Source organism: Mastigoproctus giganteus, chromosome 14 (genome assembly GCF_048544385.1).
Source record: "Mastigoproctus giganteus isolate SK-2022 chromosome 14, ASM4854438v1, whole genome shotgun sequence".
In the NCBI taxonomy this organism is placed as follows: domain Eukaryota; kingdom Metazoa; phylum Arthropoda; class Arachnida; order Uropygi; family Thelyphonidae; genus Mastigoproctus; species Mastigoproctus giganteus.
The window spans coordinates 101971829-101996853 of NC_143588.1; the positions used below are offsets into that span (position 1 = coordinate 101971829).

A 25025-nucleotide genomic window follows, 5' to 3' on the forward strand; every position below is an offset into this window, starting at 1 on the left:
AGAACCAGAAGGTGATGAAACTAAACCAAGTGATAAATAAATAAATGCAAAAAATACTACTGAATTAAAAAAATGGTAATTGAGTTTTTTACTCTTTTTTTTTTTTTTTTCTTTTGCATCTTGAAAAGTACTTCCGATTTGAATCTTGACAATAATTTCAGTGTAATGTTGGGCCACCAAGTCAAAATAAGAACAGATTAATATCTGAAAACATTTACACAATTTCATTAAAAAAAACAACAAAAAAAATTCCATGAAAAAAACCTTTAGAGCCTGCCAATAGTGGGAAACTTATTGCTCTGAGGCCACACACATTTGGCAAACACATCTGAAAAATTTAAAAATTTCCTTCACTTTAACTTCATACTATATAAATGCTTCATTTATTACCTTGGCCGGAAAAGTAATTTTCCTTCAGCATGAGGATCTTCTTTCATTTGGGGATTCATATCAAACTGGATTCCTGACTGGAATGAATAAATCAAAGTTGCATTAGTTGTCCAATTAAGAGGTAAGCCCATCATGGTAGGTACTTGATGATAAGCTTCAATTAGCATTAATGATCGTGTAGCATTGTAAAATATTCCATCTTTCAATTTTCTCATGCTTCTTACTGGATCAGCAGAATGCATATTGGACATAATTACAGAAAGTACATCTTGCAGTGTAGTAAAATCAAACTCACTTCCTGTAAAGAAGAAAATTAACAAAAGAAATTAATGCAATGTGATAATTCATTTAATTATTGAATTAAGTCAATTTAATTCTCTAATGAAAATATTAAAAACTATATCATTTCATTCTGTTTGGACAAATCAAAAAAAATATATAAAACTTCTAGCAAGGGTGAGTGACATCAAAAAGCCTGAATATCCCTGGATTAGAGCTAAAGAAACAAAGAAAAATATAAATTACATCATATAAATTAATATATGTGGCAGTCTTATAAAGATACCTGTTTTGGCAGTAACTTTTTTGCAATATTTATTATGTAGCATTAGCAGTGGCAAATGATGCAAGAAAGCAAGCTTATACAGCATCAACAAAAAAAAACACCTCCTACTTCACCTATTCATTCCCTCCAATAGTTTGCCTAGTTCTTCCTTGAATTAATTTAAACTATCAACTTCCAAAACAACAAATGGAAGTTTGTTCCAACAATCAACCACCCACTGGCTAAAGGCAAACTTCTGCATATCTATTCTGCAACCGTCCTTCTTCGATTTACATTTCCTCATAAAGGAATATAGTATACCTCTGCTTCAATTAATGTGAATAATGTAGCCCTAAGAAAAGCTTACATCAGATGAATAATTTTTTCCCATAAGTATAATATTATAATGTAATTTTTGTCATAGAAAATGAATTTGAACAGTAAATTTTTTCACTGGAAGTGAAAAAATTTACTGTTCAAATTTACTGTTTGGACTGGAAGTCCAAAAACCAAAACAACTTTAAATCTAGATTTGTTTGTATTTTAGGATTTGTGTTGTTATTATTATTATTATTTATTATTTATTTATTTTTTTCCCTGTTTGTTTGCAACATTGGGCCATTTCAATTTGATGCAAATTTTTTTTACTGCACAGCATTGGCGAATCAAATTCAGTTATATTATAGTAACATTAAACAACTTAATGCATTTAGCAGTTTTGTATATATATATTTATTTTTGGCAACCAGAACTTGCATCTACTGTAAGTAAATATTCTATGATCTTAATTGCAATAGAAAGCCTGCTGATCACCAAACAAAATCCATAATTTACAAACTTTAAATGAGAATGGGCCTGTGGCACTGGAATCCATAACTTAACATAAAGAATATAGCTGAACTAATGAAAGCAGTAGCTAAAATAAATTTTAATATGGTAAATAAGAGCTTTCGGGATAGTGTATCCCTTCATCAGCACACATACATAGAAACGCAAACATATAATAAAACTTTAGGAATGGAATAAACAGTGTGTGTTCAGAAAACTGAAAGAGCACGCACATGAATATGAGAGTGTTTAATCACTTACTATGTCAAATCAGGTGATTGTTGTAGATACCAGGTGTATATGGACTGACTGTTAGCATTTGTCATGCTTTAATACTACAGACTCCAAAACTGGGTGCAGTCTTGTACCTCTATTGCAGTTTAAAACGTTGCAACAGCTAGATATGTTTAGGGACTCTAACAACAGGCAGTAATAGTAGAAACGAGATTGGTCAATCACCTCGCTGTCGCCACTGGGATTGAGGTCATGTTGAGTTGACCAGAAATACTCTGCGATTGCAGAGTACACAGAGTCACCTAGGCGGATGGACCTATTGTGTTCTGCAAGGCAGTCCTGGAGACATAGTAGCTGCCACAATCATGGCAAGTGATCCAGTATACAATACTGGATCACTTGTCATAGGTGTTTTTACCCTCGAGACCAAAAATCACAAACCTCTACCAGGGCGATGGGTGTTTTTACACTCAAGACCAGAAATCGCAAACCTCTACCAGGAAGTTGAAAGCACTTCACGCAGTACTCACATAAGATCCTAGAAATGTGGTCTGAGGTACCCAGATATGAGATATAAGTGGTAGATACCGCCTCGCTGACATAAGGGGACAAACTGCAAGTTCTTGCACTGTAGTGCACACTTGTCCAAGACATGGGCAGGGTAGCCACAGTTGGTGAAGTCAGCTTTTACCTTAGAAGCCTCGGTGCGTCTGACTTCCTCAGAGCTGGAATGACTCCAAACTCGAAAGGGCAGTGCATGTGTGCAGTGCTGTTCAGGTAGCAAGGGGCATGTGCTGACTTGTAGTTCATGAATCGATCACAGCACATGGGTTTCCGATATACTGAGGTTTCTAGATGTTAGCCCATGTGCCTCACTAAGACAATCCAGAAAAGAAAGGGTCCTGTTCAATTCCAATTCTAAAGTAAACTGGATGAAGGGGAATAGGGAGTTGAGGTATTGTAATAGCTGTGTATCCGAACCTCGGGGGATGATGGTGAAGATATCTTGGGTGGTTTAAAATTTTAATGGCGCATTAGCAGCAGTGGCTATTATAGGTGAAGAAATCATCTACATACCTGCACAAGATGGTGATTGGGACTGGCGGGTTCAGGAATATGAGCTCCTCCAACTGACAGGAGCTGTCAACTGTTGGAGCTGACAGGAGCACATATAGCCATTCCGTGTATTTGTAGATAGAGAGGCTCTGTAGATAGAGACGTTCTGCCTGGTAGGTTGGGGTCATTCTCCAAAAGCTGCCTGGCACATATGACAGCCTGCTGGACTGGTATGGAGGAGAATAGGGAGACAATGTCAAAGGATGCCATGATCTTGCCTTCCAGAACTGTAAGGTATTTGATGAGGTGAAGGAACTCCTCACTGTTGGAGATGGTGTAGATTGTCTTTCCCACCAGTGGTGCTAGGAGATGGACAACGTGTTTTGACAGTTCGTAAGTAGGTGAATTGCAACAGGAGACAATGGGCCTAAGAGGGATGCCTGGCTTATGCACCTTTGGCAGCCCATAGAACTGTGGGAGCTGGAAGCCTGTAGTATATAACTGCCAACATGTGAACTTGGAAATCTTCCCTGATTTGAATTAGTCATAGACTAACTTGTTCGCCTTTGACTCTAACTGTCCCAGAACCCTGATGGGAGAGTCCTGTACTGGTTTGTAGACATTAGGGTCTCTCCCTGGTAACTAACAGGTCTATAATTATTTGTATCACCCTTTGAATTCCCTTTGTGAATTGGCGATACATTTGCACATCTCCAGTCCATGGGGACCTCCCCTTAATCTAAGAATGCACTCATAAAATATGGTTAAGGGTTTGCTAACTTCCCTCACTGCCTCCTTCAATATAACTGGATAAGTTCCATCCATCCCAGGTGCCTTTTTTATGTTTAACTTCAACAATTTCTCCTCCACTTTACTCTCAGTTATTACAAAATCACTTAGCTCAGTATTAGAGTTTGATAAACTTCTGGCATTTCCCACCTTGAATAACTCCTAGATGCAAAATACTCATTCAGTTTATCTATAGATGCAAAATACTCATTCAGTTTATCAGTTACTTGAGCAGGATCTTCAATAGTCGAACCACCAATCTGATTCATCCCCTTCCTTCTAGAGTTTACATAAGTAAAGAACTCTTTGCTGTTTTTCTTTACATCCTTTGCCAAAAATTTCTCATAATTTGCCTTCGCCTGCCTAACTGCCTTTGTGACATGATTACAGATTAGCTTATATATGCTGTAGGCTTCTGTGTGCCTGATAATTTATATGCATCCCATGCATTTTTATTCTCTGCCACAAGCCTCATTATTTCATCTGACATCCATTTAGGCCTGAATCTTGAACAGTAAATCTTAGTTGGTATGAAAAGCTAGTAGCCTCCAAGATTAAGTCCCTGAACAGTATAGAATTACCATTTAGAATTCATCGTTGGTAACATCATCAATTGATCCCACTGTATAGAATTTAAAAACTGTCTGAGAATGTTGTAGTCACCTTTACAAAAGCAAAAACTCTTCCCTTTACCCTTTAAGTAAATCACACATCAGTACACTGTAATCACTGTCACCTAGTGGTTCCTTTATCTGCAAATTCTTAATGCATGAATAATCACTGCTGATAATCAGATCAAGAGTATTACTCCCTCGAGTTTCCCCTCGAACATGTTGCTGTAGAAAACAATCCTCCAATAAATCCACAAAAGTCCTGCTAGTGCGCGAATGTTCAACCCACAAGTTCTAGTTAATATCTGGAAAGTTAAAATCCCCCATTACAAGATATTCTGATTTACTGGCTGACTATTTCTCTGCACAACTGTTCATTGTACTCATCAGAGTCATTAGGCATATAACACACACCTACTCTCATTTTCCCTTTCCCAGTGTTTATGTCACACCAAACAGACTCAACATTTCACTGTCTACCCATGTCAACTGGATGAACTTCTTAGATTTTATGTGTTTCTTAACTAACAGCATAACAACATTAGTCCATGATGAGCAATGTCCATTGATTACCACTCACAGTCTTCTCCCACTCAACCATCCCTTTATCCATAGCAGCAATTTGCCTACAATGCCACTCTGTTCCAATTTGTGCAGCAGTCTTCCATGTGCAACAGTATCAAAGGCATTTCTAAGATCCAAATATATGATATCAAAATTATTCTTTGCATCCAGTTCATTTGTGACCACGTCATAGTATCCAAACAAATTGGTCAGACAAGACTTCACCTTAACAAACCCATGCTGTGTCCGAGCTATAACTGATATCTTGTGTAGATGATCCTGCAATGCTTCTTTAACCAGTGCCTTCATTAATTTCACTTGAATAGAAGTTAAACTAACAGGTCTGTAATTACCTGTGTCTCCTTTTGATCCTCCATTGTGGATTGGGGTCATATTTGCACAACTCCAGTCCATGGGTACCTCCTCTGAGTCCAAGGAAGCTCTCATAATTATGACTAAGGGTTTGCTTACTTCCTTTGCCGTCTCCTTTAATATAACTGGATAGATTCCATCCACCCCAGGTGCCTTTCTTATGTTTATTTTCAACAATTTCTCCTCCACTTTGCTCTCAGTTATTACAAGATTATCTAGCTTACTGCCAGAGTTTAATACACCTCTGGCATTCCCCTCGCTGAATAACTCCTCATGTGTGAATGTAAATGCAAAATATTCATTTAGTTTGTTAGCTACCTGAGCAAGGTCAAGTGGACTAATCTGATTCATCCCCTTCCTTCTGGAGTTTACATAAGTAAAGAACTCTTTGCTGTTTTTCTTTGCATCCTTTGCCAAAGATTTCTCGTAATCTGCCTTCGCTTGCCTAATCTCCTTTGTGACTTGGTTACAGACCAGCTTATATCTATCACAGTCTTCTGTCACCTGTTATTTTATATGTATCCCATGCATTTTTCTTCTCTGTCACATATCTAATTAGTTCATCTGACATCCATTTAGGCCTAAACCTTGAACAATATTTCTTAGTTGGTATGAAAAGCCTAGTAACTTCCAAGATTAATTCTTTGAATGCTTCCCATTTTGAATTTGCTGTTGGTAACAACATCAATTGGTCCCACTGAATAGAATTTAAATACTGTCTCAGAGCACCGTAGTCATCTTTACGAAAGCAAAAACCCTTCCCTTTACCCTTGATTGTAGTTACCTCTTTGAGTAAATCCCACTTCAGCACACTGTGATCACTGCCACCTAGTGGTTCCTTTATCTGCAGATTCTTAATGCATGAAGAATCACTACTGATAATCAGATCAAGAGTATTACTCCCTCTAGTTGCCTCCCGAACATGCTGCTGTTGAAAACAATCATCCAATAAATCCAGAAAAGCCTTGCTAGTGTGCGAGTGACCAATTCACAAATTCCAATCTCTGGGAAATTAAAATCCTCCATTATAAGACACTATGATTTACTGGCCTACTCTATTTCTCTGCACAATTGCTCATTATACTCAGATTCATTAGGCCTATAACACACACACCTACTCTCATTTTTCCTTTCCCAGTGCTTATGTCACACCAAACAGACGCATCATTGCATTGTCCACCAACATCAATTGGATGCGCTTCTTTAGATTTTGTGTGTTTTTTAACTAACAGCATAACCCCTCCTCCTTCCTGTCCTGTCTATCCTTTCTGTACACATTGTATTCCCCAAATTCCAATTCTGCACTGCTTATGTCTGTGTGACACCACATCTCTGATATCCCAACAATATCTTCCTTTGATGTCTTGACTAGCACTTCAAGCTCATCAAATTTATTAACTAAACTCCTAGCAGTGGTGTATATGCAATTACACATGCACCTGTTTCTACTCTTAGTTACCCTAACACATCCCATGTATTTACTTGTTCCACTAATGACTCCCAGCATAGTGGAACAAGTCCCAGCAGTCCTGGAAATCCACATTGCCTTGTTTTCCAGGCTGCTGCTCAATTGCTTTTCAATAGAAGCAGTGCAAAATCACTTTCACCTCTGCCAGCGGCTACTGTTAATCTGTTATTCTGTGTATCCCCCAAGCTAGCAGTTTTTCAACCCGCCTAAATCTGCCTCAATAGTATCAGCAAATATTCTTGCACCCTTTCTATTTAAGTGTATCCCATCCCATCCCTGTAGAAGCAGTCTCTCCTGTTAACAAGCACAGACCAGCTGAGAAAAATTCTCAACTGGTCTGTGCTTGAGCCTTGCACAATATCTCCAGGGCCTAATTGATCCACAAGGCTCTCATCATATACTCTTTCCTATTGTGTCTGGGCAGAATTGGAACACTTTCAAATTCAACCCTAACTCACAGTTTTTTTTAGCATTGACTTGTACTTGTCAGTCCGCCGGTCTCCTACTATTGAAGGTAGAGGCCTACTCAGCATAAAAATATTGGTGAACATGGCAGCAACCTTTTGCTAATGCTGCACTAATTGCTCCTGTTAATTGAAAATATGCTCATTTTAAAAAATCAAGGAATGAAAAGTAAGGCTTGAATAAGCCAAATTCATATTAGTCAAAGAAGGTGTGTGTTTCAAATTCACATACAGTAAACCCTCGCTATTCGCGGGGGTTACGTTCCTGAGAAATGTCGCGAATACCGAAAACGCGAATACTGAGTTATGGCTCCCATAGTAATAAAGGGGTTCCGTTCCAAAGTATGAAATATATAAGAAAAACTAGTCTAAAATTTTGTCTATGTATGTATTATATGTACCTTCATAATATGACTGTACATGACAGTACATAGTGAAATGCAAGCATATGGCATCGAAATGAAAATAAGAAACAATTTAATATTAAATGTAATATTTATTAGAAATTTCAAACAAATCTTTCAAACCAGCGCCTTTGCTAGCACAAAAAAAAACATCCCGCCAGTGCTATCACCAGTTTCGCTAAAGTGTTGATAAAGAAGTTTTGCCTTTTCACGAATGATGAGTGAACTTAACGGAATTTTATTTTGAATTTGGTCTTCTATCCACAGATTTAAAGCTTTTCCATTTTTTTTAATTTAACATCACGAGTTACAGAGCAAATGTTTGAAGCAATCAGCGCGGTTTCACGGACACTACGGCAGATTTTTTCTTCCGATTTCTTGATTGATCGTACTGTTGACTCATTGATTTTATAATGTTTTGCCACTGAGGAGACACTTTCAGCATTAGAAATTTCGTCTAATAACTCAATTTTATTCGCTAGTGCCATCACCTTCTTTGATATTTTCACATTTCTCTTTTTATTCGTAGCCATATTTTTGTAGGGGTTAGAAAGAACTTGACCACAATAAAGTCACTTTCTTCCGTTAACGCACTCGAAAAAGTCTGTTTTACACTGCAAAACGGTAGAGTTATCATTTTTGTAAGCATATCAATTTATAAATTGATAAATTTATTCAATTTATAAACATATAAATTAAAATCAAACGACGAAACCTTCCATGACTAACACATACTGAACAAGGATTAGCGAGAAACATCCACGCTCGCGATTTTTTCACCCCTCTCCCCCCACCCACTGAGCGCTTTTTTGACCGGGAAAGATAATTTTAGCCACGCCCATGTTTTTTATGGTGGAAAATATTCACGGCGTTTTAAAATTCACATTTTTTTAGGTTTCATTTTATATTAAATCGGCGATCGCGAATACGCGAAACCGCGAATACAGATACCGCGAATAGCGGGGGTTTACTGTATTTATTTCACCCTATGATATATAGTTACTTCAACAAGAAGCATTGCTTCCCCATTCAAAGAGTTCTACACCTCAGGTTTGTGCCACTATGGTACAAACCTGAGATTTGTGTACTATGGTTTGTGAACTATGGCAGTTAACACTGAAATGGCAATAATTCAACAGAAAGCCTAGTTTGTTCTAAAATATGCTCAATTTGAGTCTGTGATCCAAGTGCAACAAGCATACATGTATCAAGCAGTGGTATAATCAACTTAAAGAGACAAAAAGTACTAGGAAATGTAAATCTATAGGATGGCTAAAAATCTTTGAATAAATTATGAGTGTATTCATTATACAATCATATGCAGTCCTAAAAAGTCAACAGCCTATGCAAGTTTAGAGTAGCATATTCCTCAGTTTACTTTTCATAAATTGCTTCTAAAAATATTGCAATACAAGCTAATAAGCTATAGATAATACAGAACAATACACCCAATAAGCTATAGATAATACAGAACATCACTGAAGATGTACTACAATATTGATTTAAATTTGTTGTATTGATATGTATGGAGACAGAAAAAAATGACTATGAGCAAAGTTATATTTTAAGGTTAGCCAATATGCCACACATTAGGGACTCTAAACAGACAACTGTTAAACTTGGGTTTCAATGAATATCTAAAATATTCTTAAGGTGAATGTCTAGCATATGCTTCCAAGTGCAAAAGTGACAGTGATGATATTTGGGAGCATGCTAGAAAATTATGCTTTCCTGAAGCTTTTCTTGAGGGCTATGGAAAAGAATACTTCTTATTTAAATTTTAAATTAAAAATTTTAATTTATAATGTGTAACATGAGCTAAAATTTATTTTCTGCCAATATAGCCCTACATGGCAGTAATTGAATTTTTTTTTTTATAGCAAGATGTGAACAATACACGAAGGAATCAGTTTTTTTTCCTGCTTCCGTCATGTATCGTAGCTGTGAGATCCAACCGGATAGTGCAGCACTATCATGATATCCAAGCCCGAGGCGGGAATCGAACCCATGACCTTTGCACTTTACCCACCCGGCTAGCCTGGTCGGCAGTAACTGAATGTCAGTTTCCAAATAAGTAAATGGGTAAAGAAATTTCGTGGCCTTCCCATTCACTCAATATAAGTTAATTAGATTTCTTTTTTTTTGGGGAAGGGACAAAATGTACTGCATAATATTAAAAGGAAGAATATAAGCTACAGCCAAAGTCACTCAAGTCAATAAACTCAAAATAAAAAAATCAGAATTTGTTTTGTTTTATACTTATAGCTCTCAATACATTTAAATCTATAATAATGACATTCTTTAATGGAAATGTTGTATGCCATATTACAACAATTTTATTACTACAGACCTACTATACTATAAATATTATATACAATAGATTCCTGATCATCTGGGGTGTATCAGAAATAAATTTAGCCAGATAATTAACAAAGTGAAAGAAAAACTTGCAAATGTGACAAAAATGAAAATTCATTTATATAAAATAGTGTATCTGCCAGATTTACCTTCCTACAAATGGTACATTGTGAAGCATCATCTTATGAACGAGAACAGCATCACCAAGTTGCTCCATATAGTCAAGTAGAGGCACATTAAAGTTGATATGTTAGCACCTTTTTTACATTTACTGATGATTGCTGAAGTCTGCATTCAATTGAAAGGACAATCCATTTCATTTTAACATTATGGATTGATATAAACATAAGATAAAAAAAAAAACTGAGAAAAATGTAAATTTAACTAGACAGTAGAAAGTAGACTAGAAAATATAAACAAACACCCATAATAGATTCAACATATTTCTTTTTGCTAAACAACTTAGAATGAATTAGACATCTGTGGGCCATAAAGACCGTAGTTAATCTGCAACCTGGACAATCTTCCCCCAGATAATAGAACTTCTACTGTATACATATTATATGTACAGTGATGTATTAATATGGTATGTATATTATATATATTTAATAACATAATATCGTGTTATTAATATGATATATATATTAATAACAGTACAGAATTGTACACACTACTATACTATGAGGGGGAATTCAAAAAGGATTTGTATTCACCCAGAAGTAGTTGTGATAGAAGGATGAACTTTTTTTTCTTGATATCTTGAAATCCCTATAGCAACCACACAAATTTTGATTTCAATTTTACAATTCATTTTTTTTTTTTTATTTGCAGTACTAAATAAAGTAAAGCACTGAATATCAGATCAGTGATTCAGTTTCCTTTCTGCAAGGGAAAACATCCAAAACAACAAAACAATCCAAAGAATCGTTGCTGTTTATGGAAAGAAGGTTAGAGTACTGTTGCACATTGGTATAAACAATTCAAATGTGGAAGAACCTCAGTGCATGATGAAGAAATCCCAGGATGCCCAGCAACTGCTGTAACAGAAGACAGCTTGCAAAAATTGAGGTATTAATCTTGGAAGATCACTGTATTAGGGTTAAAGAACTAGCTGCAGAGCTCCAAATTAGTGTAGGGGCTGTGGAGAACATCGTCCATCAACAGTTGCATATGAGTAAAGTGTCTGCTAGATGGGTTTCCAGACTTCTGACCCCTCACCAGAAGAAGGAAAGGGCACAATATGCACATAAAATGTTGTTGATATACCAGGAAAAGCAAAAAGAGTTTTTTTTTCATGGTAGTCACCATTGATGAAACTTGGATCCATCACTATAGTCCCAAAACTAAACAAATGTCAAAACAATGAAGGCATGCAGAATCCCCTGCCCCAAAAAGGCAGGGTGCAACCAAATGTTGGCAAGGTGATGCCATCAGTTTTTTGAGCTCAGAATGATGTAATACTAACAGGTTACCTTCAAAAGGACTGTACTATGATGGCAGAGTGTTATTACAACCCATAAAGCTATGTGCTGCTATAAAAGAAAAACAAAATGAGGAAAGCTGTCCAAAGGTGGGTGCCTGCTCCACTATAATGTCCATGTGCATTCCTCGCATACTGTAGTAATGTGTACCCACAAATGTGGGTTTGAAATATTGCTGCATCCTGCTTGTTTCCCTGACCTTGCACCCTCAGATTTCTTCCTCTTTCCTGCCCTGAAGTCCTTATTTCATGGAAAACATTTTTCTGCTGATGATGAAGTGATTTCTGCTGCCAAGTCATAATTTGAAGGACAGTTAGAGGACTTCTACAAAACTGGCCTGCAGAAGTATATTGAGAGGTGGAAAATGTGTATCATTTTGTCTTGTGACTATGTTTAAAAAGTGTAATACATGATGTTTGTTTCAACCTTCTATTACAACTACTTCTGGGTGAATTCAAACATTTTTTTGAACCCCCTCATATTATTTTGTTCACAACTTACCAAGAATCTTCATGTATGTTAAAAAGAATGGATCAGCTTTCCCATGTTTTTCAAAATAAAGATCATGCAATTTTTGAATGTTGTCTTCAATTGTTTTATCCAGTACAGTGGCCCTCTTAGCTTTTGATGCAGAAGTATAATTTGGCATTAATCTCTGAACTAACTCCATAAAATTCTGCAAAAACCATGTAGCCAAGTCAATTGGTCTGTAATTCTGGATTGATTTCTTCATCCAGAGTGCTGTATCTTCCCATCCTAAAAAAAAACAGGGAAACAAGCAATATTTTATAAAATCAGCAGCAAAAAAGTGATATCAAAATTTTAAATGCAGGTACTTAAAACTTGAAATAAGTGACTGCTTCATTGTTTTGAAAAAGTCTAATACATGCTACTCTTTGTATGTCTTTTCCAATGGAGCAGGTGGGAAAGGGTAATAGTTAAACAGTAAGAGTTAAGAAAAGTATTTATATTTTTATTTATAACATCTAAACAAGTAATAAAATTAAAATGGTGAACAGTTGCAAGTGCAAGTGGAATTGCCTTGAGAGAACAAAGTTCAATCAGCAAATAGAAACTCAACAGAGTTTCTTAAGTGACTGGATAGAGTTTCCATTGACTAATTGGGGAATTACTATTGGTTGTAGGAATTCTCTTAGGCCCTCTAAGTAATGTCATTGTAATTCAGTTTGCATGAGTAACTATAGGCCAGTTAGTTTCCTTATCTAACTTCAATGATAAGGAACATCATTAATGCAATTATTAAAAATGTAATACAGGGAATTTTAAACAGAAATATCGTTAAAAAGGAAACACACAATGGTTTTGTAAAGGAAAATCTTGTTTAACTAATGTGGTGAATATCTAATGGAAGAGTCACTGGAAAGCTGGTTGTAAGAATATTTGGACTTCAGCAAGACTCTATCCTGTATGAGAAGTTACTATATAAACTGAACATGTTGTTATGAGGAGTACAATCTTTAGATGCATTATGAGGTGGCTGTAGGAAGGAGGCAGAGCTTTGCAATAAAAGGTAACTCTTCAGGCTAGTGTCAGTAATTATGCAATCAGATATAAAGTTCTCTGAGCAGTGCTGACAAGCTGCCAGGACAGTCCATGGGGGTTTTGTCAATGTTATACAGGCATTTTCCAGTAAAGATAAGGCAATGGTTAGGTCACATCTTAAGTACTATATAGAGGTCTAAAAGCCTCATTTTAGGAAGGACATGGATCTGTTGGAATTGGTGCAAAAAGGAGCAACAAAGATTAGTGGGGAGAGGAAAAGGGTGCTCTTACTAGGAAAGGCCTCAGTTTTAAAAACTGAAGCATCTGGAGATGAGGCACATGCAAAGAGATCTGATTGAGGAGTTTAAGCCTTAAATGGATTGAGTAAACTCAATGCCAACAGAATCCTTCTTCTTGCTCAGACTACATACATGAGAGAGAGGCATAAATTCAGATTGAGAGAGAGATGGTTGCAAGATAGATGTGCAGAAATTTGCCTTTAGCGAATGGGTAATTGATTGTTGGAAAAACTTCCTACGGTCTTGTAGAAGTGGATAGTTTGAATAAATTCAAGGAATAACTAAAACTGTTAGAGGGGAATGGACAGGTGATACGGGAAGTGTAGAGTTTTTTTTTTTTTTTGGCTGATGCTATACAAGCATGCCTTCTTACATCATTTTCCACTACTAATAGTAATACTAAGTGGGGTTTCCCAAGGATTGGTGCTGGGACAGATGTTTTTTCCTGATTTTCTTAAATGGCATTGATGAAAGGATACAGAAAGTGATATCAAAATCAGGAGAATGGTTAATGACCAGTGTCAAACAGTGCTCCTTCAGAATGACTTGACTTAGAGGGAATGGTTGGAAAAGTGGCAGCTATGTTTTAATGCTGCAAAATGCAAGATTTTTACCTGAGTAAATAGCAATTCCAAAATGATTTACACATTTGGAAGAGTTGAGTTAAAGACAGTAGAGGAGAAGAGGTGGAGGGAGGAAAAGAAAATTTGTGGGGTTACTCTGCATGAAATGCTCCAAGTGGTTTCTTGGAGCATGAAATGCTCCAAGTTGTTTGTTATGCTTGTTCTTGTTATTTGCATTTTAGGAGCATTAGCAACTAAGGCCATATTGCTCCATGATATGCGGTGGTCATTCCCTGACCTTCCCGCATCCTCCGTATTTGGTGGTGACGGGCTCGAACCCCGGTCTAATCAAGAAGCGTGTGCTACGCACTGCTGCTCCTTCCCACCTGGCTACGGAGGCGCCTAATGCTCCAAGAAACCACTTCCTATTCCTTAAGAAATAGGAAGGGCCCATGATGTCTTGTTGATGACGTATTGAACATTTGCTTATATAGAGAAATTGAGCTCAGCAACTTTGAAAATTGCTAAGCTGAGTTCCTCAACCCAACCATTTTATTTCATTGAGTTGCTTATTTCTAGCATGAACACAGTTGCTTTTATACCTATTTCTGATGTGTTGGTGGCAGGTATGGTTAAAATCTCAGGGCTGTTTGAATATGTTTGGCAATACTGTGTGTGTGTGTGTGTGTGTGTGTGTGTGTGTGTGTGTGTGTGTGTGTGTGTGTGTGTGTGTGTGTGTGTGTGTGTGTGTGTGTGTGTGTGTGTACGCATGCATGTGCATGTAATTTTTTTCCCTTTCAGAAAAACACCTGTGAGATGTAGCACAAATACTAAAAAAGTTGCAAAAATGGACAAGCTGCACTTGACAGTAATTATGCAATGACTCTGCAAACAAAAGTAAAATTTCACTTTAGTATCTGTTCTAATAAAACTGTGTCTATATTCAGGAAGGTATAGAAAGTTTCCATCAATTTTCAACAATTTTTGCATGAATATTCTTTTAACACTGCTCATAGAGTGAATGATGTTAATGCATGATAGCAATTAAATAAATCAGAGAATGACATGACATAGATATATTTTTGCAATACCAGAGTCTTTGCTCATGATAGATAAGTAACTTCACCTTCCTGTTAAGCCAAATTCACACAACCTCTTTAGCAATAATAGATTTGAGCAGTGTAGTAGCAGAGTTATTATCTTCAATTTAAATTCAATTCAATTATGGCAAGTACAATGCAAATCCTCTCTCAGTTTTGAAAACACCTCTGTCACATTTGATCTAGATACCCTGGGCGCTCTGATTCTCCTTGTCTATTTACCTACAGGCCACTGTGACTGTCCAGATAAGAGCTTATTTCATGGATTTTACACCACCTAAAGCATGCTCTCTACAGAGCAGCACTGGTGATTTTAACATCCCGTGCCTTTTCTCATATGTGACCAGACCAATCTGGAACTAACTTTAGTCTCAAGTGCTGAAATCCCTTCTCCTTGTCACCATCATTAAAAGCAAACAAATGATAGATCTTTTCTATCAAAACCTGAACAAGATGAATGCACAGATTCATCATTTAGATTTAGACTCATTTCTAATAGAGTCACTCCATTATCTGTTTCATAGACGTTCTGTCTCTGTTGAAGGCCTTTTCTATAGCTATTTCCATGGGCACTCTTCTTCTGAACTGGCTTCTATAATTTCCGCTCTCTTTTCCAAACCAGACTGAACATGTGCCATAACTAGTCAGCATTACTGGCCAATTGCACACTCAGAGAATCAAATTTCTTCTTCTTCATTATTTATTCCTTCAATTTCCGTTTTCTGGAACAACCTCACTTCTGAAGTAGTACTAGTACAGACATGTGATGCAAGAAAGCAAGTTTATACGGCATCAGGCCCCCCCCCCCCAAAAAAAAAAACACTTCACACATCCATTCCCTCCTGTTCCTCCATCAATTTATTTAAGCTAACAACTTCCACAGCACAATAGAAGGAAGTTTATTCCAGCAATCAAATACCTATGCTGGTTAAGGGCAAATTTCTGAACATCTATTCTACAACTACCTTTCCTCAATTTGAATTTATGCCCTCTGAGGTTTGGAATCTGAGCAAAAGGAAGAATCCCATCAGAATTGAGCCTGCTCAATCCATTCAAGACCTTATACACCTCAATGAGATCAACCAGATGCTGTAATTTGCAGAACTTAAACCTTTCTTGGTAAGACTACTTCTTCATTCCCTCACCAATCTTTCTGCCCTTCTCTACTCACTCAAGCAACTCTCCATTCTTCCTCCTGAAATGAGGCTTCTAGACCTGTATGCAGAACTCAAGGTGTGGCCTAACCATTGCCTTATACAAAGGAATAATCACCTCCTTTTCCCTACTAGCAAAATTCCCATATATCATTCACAATATACCATGATCTGCTCTGGCAGTCTGAAAACTTCTTATCTGACTGCACAATTACTCCGAGGTCTTTTTCATTTTCGTCCACCCTAAGTGTAGTACCACATGATTGGTACATATCTCTGGGGTTACTTCTACCCACATGCATTACTTTGCATTTGTCAATGTTAAACTCCAGTTGCCACTTCTCAGCCCATCTGCCCAATTTTTCTAGATCCTATAGCACACTGCCATTACTAACCCTGCCAACCTTAGTATCATCTGCAAACTCGGATATTAAGCCTGATATACCTTCATCAATATCATTTATAAACATACAAAACAACAGTAGGCCCAACACCGAACCCTGGGGAGACTCCACTAATAACATCAGTCCACGAAGAGCAGAATCCATTGATTATCACTCTCTGTCTTCTCCCATTCAACCACCCTTGCATTACAGCCATAACAGCTTATGCGCCTTTAAACTCCCCACTCAACCACTCTTTAATCAATTGTAGCAACTTGCTCTTAATACCATACTACTCTAATTTGTACAGTAGTCTTCCATGCACAAAAGTATCAAAAGCTTTCCTGAAATCCAAGTATATGACGTCAAAATTATTTTTTTGCATCTGGTTCCTTTGTAACCACATCATAGTATTGAATCAAATTTGTCAAACAAGACTTTCCCTTAACAAACCCATGCTGTGTCTGAATTATTACTGCAGCTTTGTCTAGATGATCCTGCAATTCTTCTTTAACCAGTGACTCCATTATTTTCCCCAGAACAGAAGTTAAACCTACAGGTCTGTAATTACTCATGTCACCCTTCGATCCCCCTTTATGAATTGAGGATACATTTGCACATCTCTAGTCCATGGAGACTTCCCAAGTCCAAGGATGCTCTCATAATTATGGCTAAGGGTGTACCTACTTTCTGTGTCGCTTCCTCTAATATAACTGGATAGATCCCATCCACCCTAAGTGCCTTTCTTATGTTGAACTTCAGCAATTTCTCCTCCACTTTGCTCTCAATTATTGCAAAATCATTAAGCTCCCTGTTAGAATTTAATAAGCTTCTGTCCTCCACTTCACTACAGAATTCCTCATGTGTGAATGTAAATGCAAAATACTCATTCAGTTTGTCGGCTATCTCAGCAGGATCAACGACAGTTGAACCATCGATATCAAGTGGACCAATCTGATTTATTCCTTTCTTCTAGAGTTTATATAAGTAAAGAAGTCCATGCTGTTTTTCTTAGCATCCTTTGCCAAAGATTTCTCATAATCTGCCTTCACTTGCCTAACCTCCTTTGTGACTTCATTACATACCAGCTTATATCTACCATAGGCTTCTGTGTCGCCTGATAATTTTTATGCATCCCATGCATTTTTCTTCTCTGCCACAAGTCTCGTTAGTTCATCTGACATCCATTTAGGCCTAAACTTCAAACAGTATTTCTTAACTGGCATGAAAAGCCTAGTAGCTTCCATGATTAATTCCTTAAATGATTGCCATTTAGAATTTGCTGTTGGTAACATCATCAGTAACATATTTCCTGAAAATTACAATCTACAAAAGTTCAAGTCTAATGTCAACAAGTATCCTCTTTCATCATCTCAACCATTAACCTATACACAGTACTAAGTACTATAGGTTCTAATACCTCCGTGTTTCTTGTTTTCATAAAAACAAAAATAAATTTTGATCCTTCATTCCCCAACACATCTCTTCTGGTTCCTAGAAATTATTACTGAACTCTCAGGTATCTGAATAGGGTACCCAACAACACTTTCTCCTATCTAAATCTAGCCGTCTCAGCAACCAAGGTGTCCCATCATGGAGATGCTCATAACATCAACAAACATCACTCTCCTTGCCCAGCTGCTTACACACAGAATTTACTCTTTTTTTAATTTAATTTATTTTATTTTATGTTTTTATTTATTTATTTATATGTTTATTTAATAACGTATTTCATCAATGTGAACATATTTAGTATCACATAATACCTTCTCAATATCCTCTTAGCCCTTTATGGCTAAACTGAAATTCATGTACAAAGCAATCAAATAAATAAATAGAGAGATTAAGTAAGAAAATTCTTTTAAGATTATTCAAAATCAATATTTAATGCGAAAGGCTGTCACCATTCCCTTCAAAGAATTTCAGAGGCAGTAAATTAAGCAGCCACTTCCTATAATTTACTGTCCTACTGAATTAAATTATTATTTTGGATAATCTCATGCTTAATCCCTTTTATAATAATATTGATGGGAAAATAAATTATCTATTAAGCACAAAAATTTAATCACCTATCTGTCTTATTTAATGTTTAATTAAATAAGAATTATAGAAAGAAACTTCTTAATCTTAATAATTATATTAGGATAGAACAGAGAAAATAATCCATACTGTTAAACAATATTACTTTCTAAACTGAAACAGGGATCATATATTAATAAACCACTCAATACTCGGTAAACACTGTACATAATAATTTAACATAAATGAAGATATAAAAACACACACATTACCTCTTGCAGTAAAACCAACTTCCATTAAATTAATGACTTGACTGAAAAGTTCTATTGTCAGGTTGGTGGATACAAACTCCGGAAAAGCACTCAATGGATCAAAAATAGTATCAGTTTTTAGTTTTGCTCCAAATCTTTGAATATTTTTTGGAAGATAAGGAAATTGTAAATACTTTTCATGTTTTATCGAACAAGATTTACTAAAGTAGTCTGTTTTGATATCATCAAGGTTTACATTATTCCGTTCTAAAGCTGCCTTCAGATTCTTTACGGCTCTGAAAAACAAAATATTGCATGAAATCATACATACATACTGAGTCATATGAGCTATATATATTTTTCCTTTCTTCTATACACAGATGTGGATTATGGCCTATGCCTCTACAGCTTACAGTGTGTGTGTGTGTGTGTGTGTGTGTGTGTGTGTGTGTGTGTGTGTGTGTGTGTGTGTGTGTGTGTGTGTGTGTGTGTGTGTGTGTGTGCACGCATGCGTGCGTGCGTGTCTTAATATGGTAGCCCCAAAATTACACATTACATAATTCTTCTTGAGGAGTGGTGGGGGAGGCCCCAGTGCTGCTTGACAGTAAACAATATACCATTACATTCTCATACACATATCAATTATAAAAGAAGTATACAATTAACAAAATTATGGTAAACTGTATCTGATACAAAAATAGCAATAATAAAGTCAATGGAAACAGTAACTAAATTTTTTTTCCTTCACAGATGTTCATGAGTTTTATTATTATTATTATTAGCCATATGGTGCAAGGAAGCCTGAGGCTTATGCTGCACCAGCCAAAAAAAAAAAAATTTCTGAACTGCCCCGAGAGAGAGAGAGAGAGAGAGAAATAAAAGGGAATCACCAAGGAAGAAAAGAATGATGATATTCAGCTCAGGACCCTGGGTGTGCAAGCCCATACTCACCAGATGTGAGCTCCTGGGGTTCCATGATTAACCTATGTAATATCCAAACAATATTCAGGCTCTTCCCATACTTTTCCATTAACCAAGATATCTTTGTCTATGGGCGATTTTATAACTTAACAAATAATTTTTTTTAGATTATTAAGCTAATAAGATACATGCATACATGGAGGAAGATCTATGCATTCCATGTAAAAGCACAATAAATATGGGATTAGAAAACTGGGGGCAGAGTTTTGGACCTCTGTGGCTAACTCATTATTCAGATAGTTTTCCATTTAGAAACTTAGGAAACATTTTTCAACAAAATCTATGAAGTATGTCCCATATCCTCATATTATGATGGATCATGTGCCTGAGCAAGTCTGTAACCAGTAGGACCTCATTTACAGGACTTTACACATTGTAGACAACAGCAGAACTAATATTTCTAACCCTCTCAGTCAATTTTTTATGGACTACATAAGAAAGCCTTATAAAAATAATGAACTGTTTTTTTTTATGCATTTGGCCTATAAGGACTCTTAAGTCTATTACCATTCATATATATATTATGCATGTATTTATTTATATATATACATATATTTACATAAATATATAGGGTCCAGTCACATTATTATGACCAACTACCTAGTATCCAGAATATGCGTCTTTCGCAGCATGCATCGCAGCCAGCCACCATGGGAAGGACTCAATAAGTCTGTGGAAGGTTGCTACGAGTATCTATTACCATGCAGACTGCAGTGCACCCCGGAGTTCCTGTAGATTCATTGGTGGAGGATCCACCCGTTTGATGTGTCGATTGAGGTGGTCCCATAGATTTTCAATTGGGTTAAGATCTGAGGAATTCGGTGGCCAAAGGAGTAGCTTTAAGTCTTTGTTATGCTCCTCAAACCACTCACAGACAATTCTGGCGACATGGCACGATGCATTGTCTTGCTGATAGATACCATTGCCCCCAGGGAACACAGTCAACATGTATGGGTATACCTGATCAGTGATGATCAATAGGTAACCATTTGCATTCAGGGTGCCCTCCAGAGGTATCAGTGGACTCAAGCCATGCCATGAAAACATTCCCCAGACCATAATGCCACCCCCACCAGCCTGCCTTCTGCCAACAATCGTGTTTAGGTGTCTGTTCTTGGTGGTTTTGCGCTAAATATGCCACTGTCCACCCACTCAATGGAGCAGAAACCGTGACTCATTGGAGAAGACCACCCAATGCCACTCAGCCGGGGTCCAGTGTTGGTATTACTGTGCAAACTGACAGCAGTTTGCGATGAATGGCCGTCAGCATTGGTGCTGTCACCAAGCGTCTGCTCCAGAGCCCAATGCACAACAGGGTTTGCTGCACTGTCGTGTTGGAGACCTTTCTGGTGGCCTCACAGTTCATTTGGACAGGCAGTTGAGCAACAGTAGCACACAAATCGGTCCTGACCAACTGTTTCAGCCGACGTTCACCTCTGGGATCAATGCACTGGGGCTCCACAATCGGCACGTCGGGTCGTCAAAACTGTTCCATTCGTCCAGTCTTGATACACTTTCACCACTGCAGCATGCTCACATGCTGCAGTGGTGAAAGTCCGCTGTTTCAGAAATGCTGGCACCCCTGGCCCGATAGCCAATGATCATACCTTTTTTCAGGTCTGATAGGTCACGTGCTTTGCCCGTGACAGAGACTGTTACTGTGTTCGTGGATGCCGAACATCAAGCTTTATATGTTTGTGGTGTGTGAACTTGACATGTGTGCTGTATGATTTGCTAGGCACATGTGATGTCTGCATTGGGGGGGGGGTCATAATATTGTGACTGGACTCTATATATATACAACAAAAATGAAGTGTGTGTATTTGTTGTGAATCCCGTTTGACTACTCAGATTAATAATAGCTGGACTGGCTTACTGGAGGTTTACTCACAGTCATGTATTTAGTCTTGTTAGCATTGATTCTTAGACCCATTATATTTGTTGTTAATACAGTCCAAAAGCGATTGAAGGTTGTCTATATTTTCTCAGGCCATAGTGAGCCTGTTTACTGGAAGGTATGTGCAATGAAATGAAAACATTTACAATTATAATTATCTTCTTCTTCTTCTTTTGATGCCATTGGAGGTTTGTGATCACTACATTGTATTTCTCTCTATCTTGGGAGAGAAGAAAAAGATCCTCAGTTGATCTGCCAGTCCAGTTGCAGATGTTTTTCAGCCATGAAAAAGTTTTCTTCTCCCCACTCCTCTCTTTCCCTCTATTATTACTTGAAGCAATTTATACTTCTTATTTCTAAGGATATATCCCAGGTAGGCAGTTTTCTTTCTCTTCACTAAGCTCAACAATTCACATTTTCTTTCTGCTCTTTTCAAGATTTCAATGTTGATGATTCTGTCTACCCAAGATATTTTTAGCATGCATCTGTAAATCCACATTTTGAAGGCCTCTATTTTGTACATGCTCAATGTTTTTAGCATCCAAGTTTCAACTCCATATAATAGTATGGGCCACACATGCATCTAACGAATTTCAGTCTGATTGTCAGATCTAGAGCTTTGTGATACAGCACTGTTCTTTATTTTGTAAAGGCATTTCTTGCAACCCTATTCTCGCTTTGATTTCTGCTTCTGGATCTAGATCGCCATTTAGCCAACTGCCAAGGTATTTAAAATGAGTCACTCTATCTATTGGAGCTCAGTTCAATAATAGCTGGACTAGCTTACTGGAGGTTTACTCACAGTCATGTATTTAGTCTTGTTAGCATTGATTCTTAGACCCATTATATTTGTTGTTAATACAGTCCAAAAGCGACTGAAGGTTGTCTATATTTTCTGCGAATATAGCAGTATTGTCAGCGTATTGTAGGTTATTTATCAGCTGACTATTCATTTTAATTCCTTCTTTCTTGTCCCACAGTGCAGTTTGGAAAATAACTTCAAAATAGATGTTAAATATCATGGGCAAGATAATGCAACCCTACCTTACCCCTCTTTTTATATTGATCTCATCAGTTTCACCCTCTTTGGCACTTATTATTATTAGCCATAGGGTGCAAGGAAGCCTGAGGCTTATGCTGCACCAGTCAAAAAAAAATTTCTGAGCTACCCCAAGGGAGGGGAGAGAGAGAGAGATAAAAGGGAATCACCAAGGAAGAGAAGAATGATGACATCCAACTCAGGACCCTGGGTGTGCCACACCCATACTCACCAGATGTGAGCCCCTTACAGTGGCTGTTTGATTCCAGTAGGTTTCTTTGATGAGTCTCATGTCCCATCCATCAAGATCTAGCTTTTTCACTTCTATAGGCTTTATATGTTGTACTCAATCGAAAGCCTTTTCAAAGTCTACAAAGCAGATGAACACTGCCTTCAGGTGTTCTCTACATTTTTGTAACAACATGTTCATACCTAGGAAAGCTCTCCTAGGTATGAACGTGTTGTTACAAAAATGTGCCTAGTCCACTTCGGAATCTAAATTGGGTGTCAGAGATTACTGATTTACATTTTTTTGTAAATGCTGTTTTGGATTATCCATAGCAGCAGCTTCAACATATGGCTCATCACACTAATAAGATGAAAATTGTTGCACAAGGTGATGTTGTTCTTCTTTGGTAGAGGGATGAGGACCTCAACCAATTGTTAGGTAATGTTCCATTTAGATATATTTTATTGAGCATTTTGGTTAGATCTTTTAGATTTTCTTCATCTAGAAGTTTCACTATTTCAATTGGGGTTTGATCTAGGCCAGTCTTTGCCACTCCCAGAGCATAATTTACTTCAGACTGTAGAACTTCAAGGCCTTTCATAGGTATTTCAACATTTACATCCTGTCTAGTGTTATCAAAAAGCATCTTAATGTAAGTTTCCTACATCTTTCTGTCATCACCTCTTAAAATTAATTGATTCTAGCCATTCTTTATTATGGCATCCTTCAGTTGTATTTCCTGTTAATTCTTTTAGCTTATGTAAATGGAAATTATCATGCCTTTATTCTAATTCTATCTCTCTTGATTTTTATAGCATCCACTCTTCTTTTGCTTCCTTAATTTTCCTCTTTATCATTTTTCTGATCTGCTGGTATTTAGTTGGAGTGCCATTTTTGAACTTCCCTCTTTCATCCATTAGGTTTAGGATATTTTCTGTCATCCACTGCTTTTTTGCAGGTTGTTTTTCATCACTTAGAATTTCTTTTCCAGTACTGATAATGATCTCACCAAACTCCTTCCATTCAAAATTTACTTCCTCAGTTCTCACTCTGTGTTTAATTTTAAGTTCAGCTCTTTACTTAGTTTTTCTTTCACAGATGAGACCTTGAGTTTTTCACAATTTAATCTGCTTGTCTTATTTCTTTTCCTAATGGTTCTCAACCTTGTTTTGATAGTAGCTGTTTGATAGTAGTATGATCAGAATTAGCATCCACACCAGGGTAGGTTTTGGCTCCTTTGGGACTATTCCAAAAGTGCTTATTTATCAATATGAAGTCAATCTGTATAGTCCCCGGTTTGTCTTGAAGGGATTTCCAAGTATAGAGCTATCTGGCAGGAAGTTTAAACCATGAGTTTGCTATTATCATGTTCTCCTCTATAATTATCAGTTAATCAATTAGGAATTAACTGGTAACAAGACTATTCTTTACACTTCTATTAATCCCAGAAAAAGAAAAAATTAAATTAAGAAATATAAATTTAATATGCTTAAAATGTAACACACTGTGTACATTAACTAACTCGTGATTTTATTAGTATCATTTAATTATTTTTATTTTATAACAATTATTACCATTTTTATTTTATCACTATCATTTAATTTTTATTACTGACTTAGCCAGTTGGGCTCAGGTGTGGAAACGTCTGTTGAGCAGAGAAACCAATAAACAGAATTTGAAGATACATGCAGAATGAGTAAGAAAATAATAGCACTGTTCAAGGTCATGTTCATTCATGGTGTTTGGAAATTCTGGGATGGGGTTAAGTATCAAGAGGGACACAAAAGCCAGGTATTGTATAAGTTGTGAGAAGCTGGAAGTCCATGAAAGAAGCAATCTGTGAAGACACATTTAACAGCAGTACAGGAGCCTACTAGATTGGTCAACAGTTAGCACTGGTGTGCTTGCAGAAAAAGACCAGGCCAGTAGGAATCTTAACACCTAAACTTCGGTGTTAAGATAACAGAATTAACAGAATCATTTTATCTAAGTTTAAAGTAAGGTGAGGTCTTTTGCCATACTGAAATAATTCTGCCAGGGGCAT

The 25025-nt window shown here is 36.9% G+C and overlaps 1 protein-coding gene across 1 annotated transcript in view; it reads right to left on the minus strand.

Annotated features, from left to right (window-relative positions):
* LOC150075450 (uncharacterized) overlaps positions 1–25025 on the minus strand; it is a 286845-nt gene that overhangs the window by 180840 nt on the left and 80980 nt on the right. The window contains exons 15-17 of the mRNA XM_090388490.1: positions 18857–19131; positions 12065–12319; positions 391–688 (exon numbers count right to left, since the gene is read on the minus strand). Coding sequence (XP_090244616.1) covers positions 391–688; positions 12065–12319; positions 18857–19131 — 828 coding nt within the window. The remainder of the gene's footprint in view (positions 1–390; positions 689–12064; positions 12320–18856; positions 19132–25025) is intronic.